At 36.9% G+C, this 16,971-nt stretch overlaps 1 protein-coding gene across 2 annotated transcripts; it reads left to right on the forward strand.

Annotated features, from left to right (window-relative positions):
• Nucleotides 1-377: 377 nt before the first annotated feature.
• rgcc (regulator of cell cycle) lies at nt 378-6,933 on the forward strand (the record flags this gene model as incomplete). 2 transcript variants are annotated; one of them, XM_082175530.1, is made up of 5 exons in its annotated part: nt 378-533; nt 707-880; nt 4,596-4,703; nt 4,791-4,853; nt 6,448-6,933. In XM_082175530.1, the coding sequence occupies exons 1-5, from the start codon at nt 500-502 to the stop codon at nt 6,453-6,455; spliced, it is 387 nt and encodes a 128-aa protein (XP_082031656.1). In that variant the 5' UTR covers nt 378-499. The 2 variants fall into 2 exon arrangements, with proteins under 2 accessions (XP_082031656.1, XP_082031655.1); XM_082175529.1 differs by lacking the exon at nt 6,448-6,933 and having other exon boundaries at nt 4,791-4,864.
• Nucleotides 6,934-16,971: the final 10,038 nt, after the last annotated feature.

A 16,971-nucleotide genomic window follows, 5' to 3' on the forward strand; every position in this document is an offset into this window, starting at 1 on the left:
CTCACATGTGGACATTCCAAAGGGCTTTTAGAACCGTGATGCATTTTTAGATATATTTACATTCCGTAGGCTATTACATTACACACTTCGCAAGCATTTTTCCTGTAACATTATTACTGTATTGCTGGTCAAACATTGCAACAAGTGAAGTCATCGCAAAACGAAGGGTGACCAGGATGGAGTTATGGTTAAAAATAAAGCATCACTGATGTCGTGCATGTGTCACAGTAGCTGTTTACAAACACATACTTCAGGAGTGAATGACGCCAGTCCCTGTAACTCACACGGAGGGCTAAAACAAGCGCGAGCGTCTCATTGGCAACGCGTTTCCCACGTCCGACACGCCTCCGTCAGGCCACGCCCCCTCCCGGAGCCGGGACACATTTAAAACAACCCCACCGACCGCACGAGCTCAGACACAGTGTGTTAACAAGGGGGAACAGGAGGAATTTATCTTATATCGGATATTTCGGAACTGGACACTAAAGAGGCGTAGAAGATGAAGTCTCCAAAGATGAAATCACAGAGCAAAGGTAAGTCTAAGGTTTAATAATACATTTTAATAGAAAAATTAAGTTAAGATAAACCCTAAACTTAGGCTTCTAAACCCATGCAAGTATTATATTATGCTTATTACATTGAGGCGATAGTGCGTCTCTATAGTGCACTTATTGTTTCCAGACTGAAACAAACTTGCTTTTTCTAGCATTTCTTGAGGATGATGACGGTCTGAACGCCGTGTTGTGTGAATTCGACGCTGTCATTGAGGATTTCACGTCCCCCGTGGAAAAGAGACACTTCAGATATGATGAGCACTTGAAAACCATGAAGAGACGGAGCAGCGCGAGCGTCAGCGATAGCGGCATCAGCGACTCTGAGAGTGAGTATGCAGTATGCAGTGCACTAGTCGCAAAAGTTGCATTTGACGTGTCATTATTCCAGAAATGTGATAGCAGCGCGCGCACGTGCTCGTGCCTGTGGCTCATTATCTCGTCACGATTTAAGCTCCGCAGCCTCAGTTGCAAGTAACAGTGCTCACTGAACACTGCATAATCTTATCTAATCTAATCTAATCTGAGCCCACACACCAGCACAAAGAGCAACTGGGCTTCATTAAACGTCTTTTAACCTGTTAACTGTCTTGTCACCCCTCTTTTCATGAATGTTAATGAATGCTTTGCAACATACCTACGGTAGGTCTCTCTTTAAAGGCACCCAGTGGAAGTGAAAGCACTTAAAAAAAAATGAATGTGTAAACGTTATAGAAGTTTACTGTAAAGCAAATATACTGAAATAAACAATTTAAACAAAATATATATTTTACCAAATAAAGTGAAAAATAAAGCCATATATCTAACAAGTTGTGTTCCAAATATGGAGTTCAAATCACAAAAATTGAGCCCACTAAATTATTTTAAAGTACCGTTTCCATGATGATTACTAAAATATGGGACAGAGAAAAAAGGCAAAAAATAAATAAAAATAAATGGTGCCAAGTGTCCTGCTACTGGAACACTGACACTTAACAGGCTATAAGAAGTTAAGAACTTATAAAAACCTTGACACACACACACACATATGCAAATATTGGCTGGTTAATTGTCCTGGCTGATTTATAGTTTCTCACTAGCCAGTTGTAATAGCTGTTCTGGGACACACACAGGTTCACTGTAGGTTTATTCCGTCAATCCTACAACTGGAGATTATCCAGAATCTGAAGAAGGTTTGCGTCATGAATGGATATGGAAGACTTTTATTTGGTAGCTTATAATTGCATAGAAAGGATCAAAAGAAGCGGAACCATGTCAGTATAAATGGGCACTTTTGTTCTGGAAGTGTTCTTGTGTTTAATGATTAAGCAACAAGTGATCTCTCTTTACCTCACAGTATTCCTTCTGGAACAAACTGACACATTCACAATGTGTCAGAATTTGTGCTCTGGTGCAGTCAGAGGATCAGAACGGAGTAATGAGCTTTGAATCACCCTCATTGATCTGTGCAACTGCATGTTGAATCCAATCAATTCTTATGCCATTTTGTCACACGTGCCATTGATCTAGTTTAGTGGCTTCAAGCGGTTCTGCTTCAGGACAGGATTTAACAATGGAAAAAAACTTCAACAAAGGAAGCGTTTTCTCTTTCCTTTCAAAAGCATACTCTCGAGAAAAAGAAGTACACTTTAGCATACTTAAAAAAAAAAAGAAAAGTATTTATTACAGAAATAATATACTTTAAAATAATATTAAGTGCAAACTGGATGTAACACACCGAACTGCATGTTAATTGCATTTAAATGAAAATGTATTATAGTTTAAATTTATATTCAGTGGAATTCGCTGTTTGACCCACTTAAGTAGGGTCAAATATAAGTATAAGATGTACATATAAGTACATCTTATATGCAATTTCATAATATGGCTAAAGTGGTTAAAATAATTGGTAATATGGTTAAAGTGCACTGCTAAATTTACTGAAAAGCATTTATGCTAGACTCAAATATACATTTCTATGGAAACTTGTATGTCATTTATTTAAATATATATATAGTTACACATTTGTAATGAAGTTGCAATTTAGTACATTTAAAATATAGATGTAATATCAAATAAGTACTTTATATGTGCTTTAGCATGTCAACATCAAAATATGTGTTACAAAACAATGATTTAAAATGTACTTTAAAGTCAAACTTTTAATTTGACATTGCAAAGTGCACTTTTTAAGTGTACTTAAGTGTGTTAAGAAACAAACATGAAAGTGTACTCCTTAGTTTTTTTTAGACTTTTAGACCTCTTTAAGGGTCTAATGACTGAAGCGCTGGGCAAAGCTGAGCTTCTGTGTAATAGCACACCTTGCTCTGCCTTTAACTAAGAATGTGTAAAGACAATTTTTTTTCTTAAGATGGAGTGTGGCGTACCGGGTCAGATCTTTGGCTTTAAATGAACCTGCTGGAGGCTGGGTCACGGTTGAAACTGCTTTGAAAGTGTTCTCGCTCGAGAGAGAGGCTGTTATTAGAGGAGTATGCATTGATTACAAACTCAACCTGCTCTGCTAGCACAGATTAACCCCCACGACACCCCCTACCCCCTCTGGTTATGGGTCAGTGCACATGTTTGGCAAGCCTGTGTGGTAGAGAGCAGTGCCGCTCCACTGGTTTAACGCTCACTAAATTCTATAGACTTTTAGACTAGAGTTTGTCTAGTTGTCCCTTGAGTTTCAATGATTTCATGCTCTCGGCAAGATATTGAGAGTGAAACGCTATGTAAAGTATTACCTTTCATGCAGTAAAGCTGTTTGTGAATGTAAAAGGTCTGCAAAGTTTTAAAGATCAAAGTGCATGACAAATAAAGTTATTGTCTCCTAAAAGAAAGGATCGATTCTGAGCTGCTTGAATTAGTTACACACCTACGTAACTATGTAACTAATTTGCATAATGCCTGCCTTCATTGGTCTCCATCGGCTGCCGGTGAACAACGTCTACTTTGACCCTCAAATACTGTAGTTGTAGTTGAGACCTAGAAGAGTTTGGTGTATTTTTGGTGCAAGAAGATATTGTTTTCAGCGCTGCAAATCCACTTTACATGCAATTTCAAAAAGAAGAGAACTCGGGCTCAAAGTGATACGGTAAAATCGTTTCGGTTCATATCACTGTATATCCAAGTTCTGAGGAACCCTATGAAGCTGAGATTCAGATATGGTAATTGACATTTAGTTTTCTGGCATGCACTATAAGCGGTAGACCAATAACAACAGACCGAGCCATCCGACCAATCAGAGCAGAGTCTACTCTCGGAAAGGAGGGGTTTAGAGAGACTGAGACTGAATCTTCGAACTCTTTGAGAAATTAGGTGATTTTAAGTGAACGTTGTAAGTGTTTTTTGACCTTGGATGCAAGTAAACTTATTGTAGAATACCTAAATTTTTTAGGAATCTTTAAAATAGTATTTTATTCATGTATATTACTGGTCAGAAGTTTGGAATAATTAAGATTTTTCAATGTTGTTGAAAAACATGATCACCAAGGCTTCATTTATTTGAAAAATAAAAATACAGTGAAAACTGCTTATAAATCCTTATTAATAACTAAGCAGCAAATCAGCATATTAGAATGATTTCTGAAGGATCATGTGACACTGAGCTTTACCACCACAGGAATAAATGACATTACATTTTAAAATGTTTTCAAACTAAAATGTTATTTCTTTCAAAAACATAAAAAATGTATGATATAATTATTCAAAATTTTTGACTGATAGTGTAGTTTGAGTTATATTTTCTCTTACCTTGCATAATTTGATTAATGGTTTTTGAGGATAAGGCATGTCATACAAACTGTCATGTCAGCATCAGTTTAATTTGACATATGTCTAGTGTTTTCTATCCTAACTCGAAACAGTTGTTTGTTTAGTTGCATTGCATTATTGGCATTATAACTTTGTCTTTTCCCTGCTGTCTGCGCTCTATCACTATTGTGGGCCGTGAGCCACCTGTTGAACACCGCTGGTGTGGAGTTAGAGGAACACATGCTGTACACACACAGGAAGCTTCAGTTTTTCATTTCTGACTTCCTCTGTCTCTTGTTTCTTCTGTAACAGGTGCAGAGTCCTTGAACAGAAACAGTTTCAGCTTCAGTGATGAGAAGCTCAACTCTCCCAGCGTCTTCTCACCCTCATCAATTAGTCCCTTGGTCACATCTCCTAAACGTGAGTTCAGACATTTCTGTTTTTTTCATTTTTTTGGTTTATTTCCTGCACTGTGTTGTTAATCAACTGCATGTTTTTTCTCTTCAGCTAAACTGGGAGACACTAAAGAGCTAGAGGACTTCATTGCTGACCTTGACAGAACATTAGCAAGTAAGTGCTGAAGGACATTCATTTAAAGACTACAATACTTTTGTTTTGAGGTCAAATTTGAAATAATTTGCAGTATGATTTTATGCATGATATCTTTGTTGATGACCACCCTAGTGAAAAGACCTATACCAAAATGTATTTATAATATGTCTATTTCATACTAAGTATACTACAAATCCATTAACAAATTTACTGACATATGATTTAATAATACAAATATTATTATTCAAATATTGCTTTATTGCACAATGCACATTTCTTAATATTAAGCCTAAAATGTGTTTTAATGTCACTATTAGGATAGGATGATCACTGTATAATTTCCATCCAAAAGGCCATCCTTTTACATACTGTATGAATATAATAAAATATAAGTGTTACATAATATAATCAGTGCAAAAACAGCATTGTAAATTATTAATAATATTATTATTATTTTAATTATTTATTATCGGGTATTTCACTGGATTATAACAAACAATTTAAATATAAGGGAAATAAAAATAAGGTTAATTCTCTCTATATGGTGTAGTGTCAGTTATATATGACAGTTTGGTCAGTAAGATTTTTTTTTTTACAAGAAGGCATTAAATTGATAAAAAAAAATGCATCACGGTTTCTACAAAAACTTTTTCAACATTGATAATAATAAGAAATGTTTCTTGAGCAACAAATCAGCATTATAATGATTTCTGAAGGATCATGTGACACTGAAGACTGGAGTAATGATACTGAAAATTCAGCTATACCATCAAAAATTATATAATATATACTGTTTTTAAATTGTAATAATATTTCACAATATTACTGTTTTTACTGTATTTTTTTTATTTTAAAAAATGTAGCTTTTGGTGAGCATAAGAGATTTCTTTCAAAAACATAAAAAAAATCGTACGAATTCCAAACTTTTGAACAGTAGTGTATTCAGTATATCATTATTGTTATTAAAAGCTCATAGATATATGATTTTGTTCATACCACCCACTCCTTAATCATCAGATGTGGGCCAGTATTATGATTATGAGAAGAAACGAGACACTCTAGAAACAACGGGTGTTTTTGAAAAATGATAATCATCAGGTCAAATCGTACACTCACTCCTACACTTCTTCACTGATGCATTAACACAGTTAAGTTGATTTGTTTTGGAGCGCTCCTACACTCTAGAGATCTGTAACTTGCCTCAGAGAGAGAGAGAGAGAGAGAGGAATGCATGTGTATAGACCTTCAATGACTCAAACTGGAAGTTGTCCACAGAGAAAACAGTCATACCATATCATATCATATCATATCATTATATTTATATAATTTATATAGTTTCTTGCTTCAAAACAGTCATAACAATAACTGTCCTCCCTTAAAACCTAAGATAAAAACATTTATGTAGACTCCTTTAAACTTTCCCCAATGGTTTCGGTGTAAGCTACTGCAGTAAATGCTTCTGTTCATGCGCTGAGGAAGCTAATTCATTATTTAATTCAGAGTTCATTGAGGGGGTTCATAAAAAGAGGACCTGCGTACACACCAAGAATAACCTTGACACAGAGCACCCGGAAATGTACTAAGCATGTTCTCTTCTTGCTCCCCCCTAAAGGCATGTGAGCTCGAGACGGGATGACTGGAGCCCAACGCATTGACAGCCGGACCGCACCTGACAAACCTGAACTGTGAAGACACGTGGTTTCACACGCTGAACGATGAAGTTCACCAAGACTTTTTCTATACTTGCGCCCATACAAACAAACGCAAACAAATGCATAAGAAACACACATTTGACAGTAATGGCTGTGCTCTCTGTAAAACTTGAGCTGTAAGATTATTTAAATAGCTTTTTATAGAAATATAATTGTAATTTTATAGAGTTGGTTATTGTAAATTTTTCTGTAATACTATTTTGTGAATTTCTATTTTTGTATTTCATGTAAATATTGTTCAGGACTCGTCTTGCTACATATGAAGCATTTCCTGTTTCACATGAGAATAAACTCAATTCTTAATTCATTCGAAAAACTGGAAAAGCTATATAACATGTATTTAATACAACTAATGTCTTCAAGAGATTAAAGTTGACAGATTTTAAGATATGTTTCATGGCGTGTCTCCTTGCATCAAAAACCTTTGAGTGTGTAGTATTTTCATTCTCAGTGTGGACAGAAGATTTACTTTAAATCAGGACACTTACCAGCGGTTCTCGATGCACACCAGTAATGTTTTTTTTTCTAAGGCAAGTTTTTAAAAGCTACTTCTAATTGAATTAAGGTCTAATCCTGGCTTAATCTAAACCCTGTCTGTGGAACCGGGCCTAAGAGTACGGTGATAATTAATTCAGGACTGTGAGTTAGTCTGTTAACACTCTTGAAGGGTCTGCAAATGATTGAGCCCACAGCAGGGGTCAGTGGTTTGCAGGACCGTGAGCAGTTGCTCTGGGGAATAAGTGACACCTGGTCTCCTCCTCAGCACTTTCACCATCCAGTTCTAATGTGATCATTAAACCACAAGTAATATTTTGATTGGATAGCCAAATGTTTAACTATGGTAAATAACTAAAGTAAAAATGCAAAATAACTACACTAGGGATTGGGGTTGGAAAGACTTTTAAGTGTTTTTGAAGTCCTAAAAAAGATTGCATTTATTTTTGAACAAATGCAGTTAAAACAGCAATATTGTGACATATTGTTACAATAAAATAAATAAAAAACTGTATTTTAATATATTTAGAAATGCAATTTATGATGGCAAAGCTGAATTTGTTATTGTGTTAATCAGTAAATCTGATTATTTGTAAGTGTGTACTCGTGAAAAGTCTTTACCTTCACTTTTGATCAATTTAATATTTTTCTTTATATATTAAAGCTTGTATTTATATGTATATATTTATATTAATTTAAACATCATTTTATATATTATAATATAATATGAATAGTCTATTCATATAATAATTATATAATATATTCAAATATATTTATATTCAAAATGAATATAATATAAATATTTTAAATAATTAGCGGCAATAAATGTTTTCACTATAAAGTGCTTTCATTTGTAGCGAGAGATATAGGAGGCGTGGCTTTATTGCATCAGATATATGTCACTTTACACACATCTTATAGGTCCAGTAGTTTTGGTTTGCGATCTCTAACCCAGAATAAAACCTGCTCCAGAGAAGATGGAGCGTAAGTTACTGTGAACACCACTAAAAACCAATCCACTTTCTTAAGCCCCAAAAACAGAGTCTGCTCAAACTAATTTCAAACTTAACTGTGTAGCAACAAAAACCGGCTTCACAGCAGTCAAGTAAAAGCTATATCCTGAAATAGAATGTTTTAAGACACGATTTAAAAGTACTTAACAATTGTGTTTTCCTAATGTTAGCCGGGAGAAAATTCCACAATATAGGCATATGATGAAAAAGCCTTACTTATAGACTTATTACTTATAGGGAACGTGTATGGGAACAAACAAAAGACAACTCTGAGAAGACGCAGGTTACGACTTGGTGCTTATGGTGTTAGGAGCTCAGCCAAATACTGTGGAGTCAGACGAATACACAGGGTCATGCCCTCTGTAAGCAGGTGAGATGGAGGAGGGTTTAATCAGCATTAAACAACATGATGCTCTGTGAAGAGAAGATAAAACACAACACTTACAGCTCTCCTGGCAATGCTCCATAATGTCATTTGAATTTCAAATGTTAAGAAAATTTAGTGAGCATGAAGTCATTGTTGAAACATCAGTTGGATCAGGGTGCAGTCACATTAGTGAAACACTGCAGGCAAGAAAAGGTCCATTGTCTATTGTCAACAGTGCAGCGATGTATGAAGCACAGCTCACTCAGAAGTCACTTTCAAACCAAGCAGCTTTTGGTTGATCCATGTGTCGAATCTGTGTGATGAACGTGAACCCAATTGCATGGATTCCTATTACAGTATTTCTAGATTCCTAAAACACAATTCATGAAACAAATTCTCTCAACTATAAACACAATCTGAAAACTGCACACCAACTCGCACAAACCTCAAACTTCAACTTCCAAATTAAATATATTAATCAAAAACATATAGGCCTACTCTTTTGTCAGAATCAAACTTTGGCTTCAGATGACACACAAATCTAACAAATACACACACTACTTTACTGAACAGGGAACACTAGTGAGATCACTAGTAAACTGTAGCAAAATCACTAGAAAAGGTGTTTATCCATAGAAAACCATATGAAATTTGGCGTCCAGTTAAAAATACACCACAAAAATGTCAGTAAGAAATTTAAATTTTCCTCCACAAATGCTGAAACTTCTGTTTATACAAAGCGTATGTTTCTGTGACTGTTCATAGTATGGGAATATGAGGCACGTGATTGGCTGTCTATTACTAAGATAGCCATAACATTTTAACACTGCATCGTTTCACACTGTACAAGTTTGACAACGCAATGATGGGTTAACACCGCAAACATTGAGGGTTTCATAACCCCGGGTAAAAGTGCTAACCCCACTTCTAAATTACAAGTGTGAAATGTTCCTTTACCCAGGGTTAAAAGCAGGATTTGTAACAGCAATCAATAACCCAGTATTAAGCCCTGTGTGAAAACACTACTATGTAGCAATGTACGACAAAATGGATAGTTCAGACTATTCTGATTTGATGAACCATCTTAAAAGCCCTTATAAAAGCAAATAAAGACACATTGAAACCACGTGTTAAATATTCCTTTGACAAAATGAATGCCTTGAAACTGCCCTACAGTTATTCTAATGAACTATTTTACTACCAGAAGAATTGTTCATTGCAATCACTGGTGCATTGGTCCATTTCATTTCATATTGCTGCTAAATCTATTTCACACAAGCTTAAAAATAAGCCTACAATAATTTGATCATGGTTAAGGGTCAAGCAGAGAAGGTTTCTGCTTCTCCTCTTGGCTAAAAACATCCTTGTGTGGCTTATTGCTCTTTTTAAAGCAGTAAACAGCAGTCAAATAATTGTTGACTGGGCCACTTTTGAACCTCATGAGGTCTCATCAAGTTCATCAGATTGGATCAAACTTTAGCACAGTCCAGCTGAGCATGGGTCTGCATGAAACGGAAGTTTCCGTGTGTGTTTCTTTAGTGCAGCTCACATACACAGTACAGCAGTTTTTCTGCACCTGCACTCATTGGACAAGACAGCAGCGCTCTCACATCCTCATCGGCACAGGCCAGCGAGCGCTAGATGTGCTGACATAACAGTTTAACTCCAAGATAAGTTGCTTGGCAGAGCTAGCGGGCACATCTTGGCAGCTCTGGCCCTGTGGGCGGCTGGATGAGGACAGGCAGTGGTCTGGAAGTGTGGGAAAGTGGGAGAGGTGAACAGCAGGTCCAGCAAGGCAAACAACTTTCCTCATTTGGAGATCAGTGTCCATATACCATGTGAGAAACTCACAAAGAATGAATAGGAATTAAAAAATACCTTCAAAGAATGGAATTCAGGCCATTTCATTCAGGACAAAATCCATGCAGATCATGTAGACCCCCCCATAAATAACATATAACATAAACACACATTTTAAAGTTAATTACTCAAATTTCAACAAAATTAAGTAGTGGGCACTGAACCAAATAACCTTATCTATTTCAGATATACCAGCTTGCATACATGCTAAATGTAACTTATTTAGTTAATGCCAATTTAATGAATGGTAAATAGTGCGATGGTAGCCACAAAAACTTCAATACAAAGAAAACTTTTAAATGTCAAACACAACAGCATTAAACGCTAACAGGTCTTTCACTTAATCTCATCAAAATGATGTTGGCAACCAACGGATCGAAGCGCGCGTCCGAGCGAAGACAGTGCGGCGTGTGCGCGAGCCACACGAGAAAACACTGTATTCGCGCCACTCATCGTAGCGGCAACGAGCACTTTGATCACTTGATTTAAAAAACACATTTCAGCGCTAGATATTTAAAAAACGAACGAAATGAATGCTCTGCCAGTTAACTGGAGATGTTTTATTTATTTGTAGAATTGGTACATTCGTGCCGCGAGATGTTTTAAAAAGTGGTGGGGACAATATCGACCCTGGCAAAAAGTGGTGGGGACATGTCCCACCCGTCCCACCCGCAAATTACACCTATGTGTTGGTTTAACTTAAAATGTTTAATTAAATCAATGAATTACAATTATTAACATGCAACTTTGCATTTATTTAAGCTGTGGCAACAGGTTTCCTGAATTTCTTTTTCGAGTGCATCGACACTCAGTATGTTCACATGCATTAGACATTCAACAGTTAAACCTGAAAACTGCTCCATGAACTCATGCTGTTAGACGAGATGGAAATAACACAGATTTTTCCTCCTGTGACAGCAGCTGGGGGCAAACATGAGGAATATTCACTCTGAAAGACACCATTATGGCAGTAAGTCAGCACTGTCAACTGTGAGCGGAGAATGGGAGAGTTGCACTGAAGAAACATCAGCGCAGACGTGTTCCTGCAGGCACACGAGTTCTGTAAACACTTCAGGAAATTTATTTAAACATTCATATTCATAACTGTCATGCCTGTGAATTGTTCTCTGTCAAGTTCACATTTAGGGCATTAAGCTGCTTTAGTTACACAATGATCAGGATATCTGGATCTGGATGTCAATATTGTCCAACTTTAGGGTCATACATCACTGTCACGTATATGTCTCTGTGGATCTGCAGATGGACAAAAGTGCAGATGTGTGTGTGTGTGTGTGTGTGTGTGTGTGTGTGTGTGTGTGTGTGTGTGTGTGTGTGTGTGTGTGTGTGTGTGTGTGTGTGTGTGTGTGTGTGTGTGTGTGTGATTTCAAAATAATGTGTACCAGAGAGAATGTAAGTGAGTATGCATCACTTGCAATTACTTGCAAAATGGAGAGCAATGCCTCAATAAAGCTGAGAATATGTTTAAGTGCAGATCAGACCTTTCCTAACCTAGAATAACCTACTCATTGGATTTCAACGTCATTAAATCATTTTGGTTATTGAGCTGGGAAGCATTTGTGTTTTGCCAGCTCTTTTCTGAATGTGGTGCAGAAGCTGATGGCAGAGTATATGTGGCATAAAGAGAGATGAAGATGATCACATCACGTTAAAATGAGTCCTCTGCTAAGAAAAACAGAATTCATAGATGAATCTAGCAGCATGCAGAGATTCCTGCGGTTCCAGGAACCCAAATGCACAGAAGAATTCAGAACAATTCAAACACTATAAATCTATAGCCCTTACTCACATACACAGAAATCTCCTCACCCTGCTAACACACTGGGAAGTTTGATGGTGGGACTATGGAGCCCCCCGGCCCAGTGAGGCACACTGATTTAAAGTGATGGAACTCCCAGGTTGAACACTCTGTTCTCAAACTCAGTCCCTCTATTGTGTCTGTCCTTCCCCTGACCTCCAGTCACCAACCACCTTTCACCCAAATGCACAGCAAAAGAGCCCAGGTCAAAGGCCACGCAAAAAGGCACGGGGTTCCAGAGGGAGAAAGGACAGCGGAAAGCTTGACGAAGAGTTTCTGTCTTTGAACAGCGTGAAAGCGGAAAGGGGTGTTTAATCCAGTATGACGTAATCTCTGAAAAGACCACAGGAGATCAATGGAATATACTTGTCTAAATGATTCAGGGATACAACTCCCTTCTTTAAAGAAAATTTAAATTGGCAGAATAATTAACAGCCTTTCTGTGGTTCTACAGATCTAATGGATAAATGAAGAATTGGATAGCACAAAATCACTTTCCAAATAGAGAACTATATATATGCATGCATATATATATATATGCATATATATATATACACACACACACACACACACACACACACACACACACACACACACACACACACACACACACACACACACACACAACGCAAACACCATTATGTTTAAATAGATTTAGTTTATATAAACTATTATAACTATTGTAACATTATAAAACTTCACATGAAAAGTATAGTCGTCACCTTTATGTATTTGTTTCATGGCAGCTTTACAGTGATAAACAGGAAAATAACTATTAATGATGCAAGCATTATTCAATTCCGCTGTAAAGTAGCTCTAATAAGACAAACGTAAACAGCAATATCACCGCTGGGTGTGACTCATTATCAAGTAATTAATTACATTACTTCTTATCAGTTATGGAATGAGTTCAGTTCACCCACAATGCTGCTCTGGAGAAACAGTGATGTCATCGTCCAGCTCAGTTCAGTTCTCATCCAATAGTGTCAGTGCATTCAAGAAACAATATCTGTCCCCAACTAACAGGTTACAGAGTTTATAAAATTACAGAGATTTACAAACAATCTCTGTAAATTAAATCATATACTTTCTATCTTATACATTTGTATACAAATTGATGTTTTGGTATTCATTAAAACGTAAAAATTATATTTGTTACCAATGTTACTCTAAGAAAATCTGGTAGAATTTTTCTAAACTATTATTTTAAACTTTTATTCTTATTCTTATTCTAACTGGTAACAAGGTTTCAGAAATCACAAACATATACTTATAAGCAGAATATAAAACCAGTCCAAGCCCAGTGGCTGACGTTTGGCACTGCTGAACACAAACTCAAATTTTGTGCACTAATTGGTTCCACATTATAATATTATTGCTATAGTAAAATAGAGCGGTGTGCCGCAGATGGTGTGTCATAACTCAGACTCCTTTTCCATTGTGATGTGACTGTCTGATGTCCATCTGACTAAACTCTCAACAGGAATGCTGTTTCTGTCACAGAGGAACAGAGGCTGGAGAAGGTCTCTTATATCAAAGCATCTGAGATCCTACATCAAAATATCAATCTTGTGCTCATTCCATTGGTTAACTCAAGACTACAGGGTTAAAATGTGGTTCAAACTGGTTAAAATGAACATGCAGTCATCATTGACCCTGGCCGTGTTGAAATGGCTTTACAGGCAAATGTAACAGAGTCTTATGATTGTATTGTCATGAGTGAATCATTTGCTCTTTGTTAATTCAGAGAATAAAGCAGGAATGACTGACAGGAATCCTGAGATCAGTGTTTTTAAGAGATAAGATTCAGCCCTGGATTTCCACTGCTAATTTTGGGAAGCCATAAAGTAAAACAGCTTTCTGTGTAATCCCAATTACACTTGTTTGTGTGTTTAAAGGAATAGTCATTAATAATTATTTCATCCGAAACCAATATTCTGTTATTTGGAACACGAAAGAGAATCTTCACGTAAGCTCTTGTATGTACAAAGCAGTTCATAACAAAAATGTGTTCTTTTGTGTTGCACAAAACAAATAACAGCATATAGAACAACATGAGGGTAAAAAAAACTAAACAGAGTATTAATTTTTGGCTAAATATTCCGTTCAGTTGTATAAACCGCATTCATCGGCCAGCTGTAGCGATGCTGTGAGGGAATGAGACTCCCAGTGTGAGACTGAGAGCCAAACAATTTGTTCCTATTCATTCCTCAATGCAACTCTCAGCACAGCTCACTTATCAGTTAGTGGCAGGCCAATGGCTGCCAGAGGGGAAAAGAAAGGCCACTTTGGGAGTTCATGAATGAGTTTTATGCAGGGGTCTGACAATGACATGGAGGGGCTCAATTCAGCAGGCTGGAGAGACAAGCTGTCTCCTGCAGAAGGTTTTTATTTATTATTATTTCACTCTAAGTGTGACAATAACTGCTTTAATAAAGGAATAGTTCAGCAAAAATGAAAAATCTGTCATTTACAGTCATGCTGTTTCAAAACCATATGATTTTTTTAAATGAAATCTGAGAGATTTCTGTCTTTCCAGAAAGTCTATTCACCCAAAACTCTGACTTCATAAAGAGATCGTAAAATAAATCCATATGAATCGAGCTGTTTCTGAAGAGACATGGGGCCCTATCTTACACTCGGCGGCAAGCGTGACGCAAGTGTTTTTTGCTAGTTTCAGTCCGACGCAGTTATCATTTTCACGTTCTGCGCCATGTTGTTTAATTTGCGCCCATTTGTGCGCCCTTGGGCATCCTGGTCTGAAAACGAGGTGTGTTCTGGCGCATTGTTGGCGCGTTGCTATTTTGAGGCAACAGAAATAGACTGCGCCATTGACCAACTGAAACCTGGTCTAAAGTCAATGGTGCAATATTTTTTTGTGTGTTATTTAAAGAGCGTGTTAGTAATGTGCGCCTATAGGCGGCTCCACAACGCGCGTACACTCTGCTTAGTAAACACACAGGGCAGCAGCACACAAACATGCCAAATATTTAAAATAAAAGGATAAAGATTATTACTGTGTACATAAAGATATGGTAGAATCCGGCTTGTCCTGTAGGTGGTCTACTTGCGAACTTTAACCTCGTGCACGAGCAGATCCATTTGCGCTAGTGGAAAGTCTTTCCACTATCAAATTCCGTCATGTAAATAGCAAATCTGCCATGGCGCGAGTGCAACTGGCATTTAAAGAGAATGGGAGATGATACTCTGATTGGTTTAAATGCATGTAAAACCCAAAACACACCCATTACTCATCAAGAGAATAGGGGCGACCCTTTTAGACCATGCGCCGGACGTACCGACCATTTTTCCCGTCGTTAAACTAGCAAAAGTGGATTCGGACTAATGTGAACTTGCGCCGTGCGCTTTAGACCATGCGCTTAGATCGTTAAAATAGTGCCCTCGATCTCATTTCATAATGAAGAGATTTAATTTAGCATTGATAACACTGATCATTGTACATAGAGAACTCAAATTTGGTAAACAGAAGCTAAAGCATGCTTGCTTGAAGCGTGAGAACCAATAAGGTTCATTCTCGAGTCACGGCAGCAAGGTTGAGCCTCCACAAAAACCAATGAGGTTTGTTCTTGCATGTCAAGCATTGTGGTCGAGCTCCTATTTACTATATTTGTGTTCTCTATGTAAGTGTTAATGAATAAAAGCCTAAATTAAATATGTTCATCATATAAAGTGATTGTGTCTTCAGAAGATTTGGATTAAAGTCGGCGTGAAATGGAAGTTGCGATAGTCATTTCTCCCATACTTGTGATGTATATCCGAGTGAAACGGCTTCTGGAATGAGAAAAAATGTAGGACGGAACTTGATTTCATCCTTGGGAATTGATTGGATTATAGGAAAAAGGCTACTTTTTAGAGGTAACTGAGAAAATTCAGCTATTGTTGTGTTTTGTGAATAAGCAGCCATTCACACAGAAAAAATTTTCCTGCACTTTTTTTTCCTGTTGTTTTTCTATGTGAAGATATGCTAGATGGATGTCTTTGACCATTTTGATGATTGTTGCCATTTTAGTGTTTTTTTAAAGATTTAAAACATGTCTAGAGAGACATTCATTCTGCTCAGGTGTCACTGATCGTTTGGTCTGAGTATTACAGAAGTGTATAATAGTTAGCCAATATAGCTACTCTCTCAGAAGTTGCATTTTTAACATGAGTATATATTGAATTTCACTTTTCAAGTGTTGATTTTGCAAAACCCTCAGATGAAATCCTGCATTCGCCCCTGTTAAATGTCACATCTGATGTGATGCATCTAAAGGCACTTCAGACGGAAACTTTTCAATGAATAACGACTTAAATTTTGCACATTTGTATGAAGTCAGAAGATTTGGAAGTAATTTGGACAACTTTTTATATATTTATGGCTTTACATTGTATATTTATTACTTAATATTTATATATTGATGTTTATTTTATTCGCAGCACCCATTCCCATTCACATAATATGGAGAACACCAGTCAGGATATTCCTCAGAAATTCTCCCATTTTTGTTCCATGGAAGAAAGAAATTCTTTCAGATTTGAAACAATAAGGTAAATGATGACAGAATTCAGACTATTCCTTTGATTAACCACAAACTCTCATTCAAATTCCCCACACTGGTTTGGACAGCTTCTGAGAGAGTTAGATAAAATATTATGTAATATTTTAGAACTCTTAACCACAGTAAATGAGAAACTTCAAACAAACATAATTCATTCTTGAAACCAAAGTCTCACGTTCCTCTCTCCCTTTTCATTTGGACAAGCGTGACTGTCCCTGCTGCCTTAAGGGTGAACGAGCACACCTTTACTGGGCGCTCTCTCCTGTCACAACACTCACAGCTCATCTTCTCTTTTTCTCAGAGGGTTGATA

Source organism: Leuciscus leuciscus, assembly GCF_965113295.1.
Source record: "Leuciscus leuciscus genome assembly, chromosome: 7".
In the NCBI taxonomy this organism is placed as follows: domain Eukaryota; kingdom Metazoa; phylum Chordata; class Actinopteri; order Cypriniformes; family Leuciscidae; genus Leuciscus; species Leuciscus leuciscus.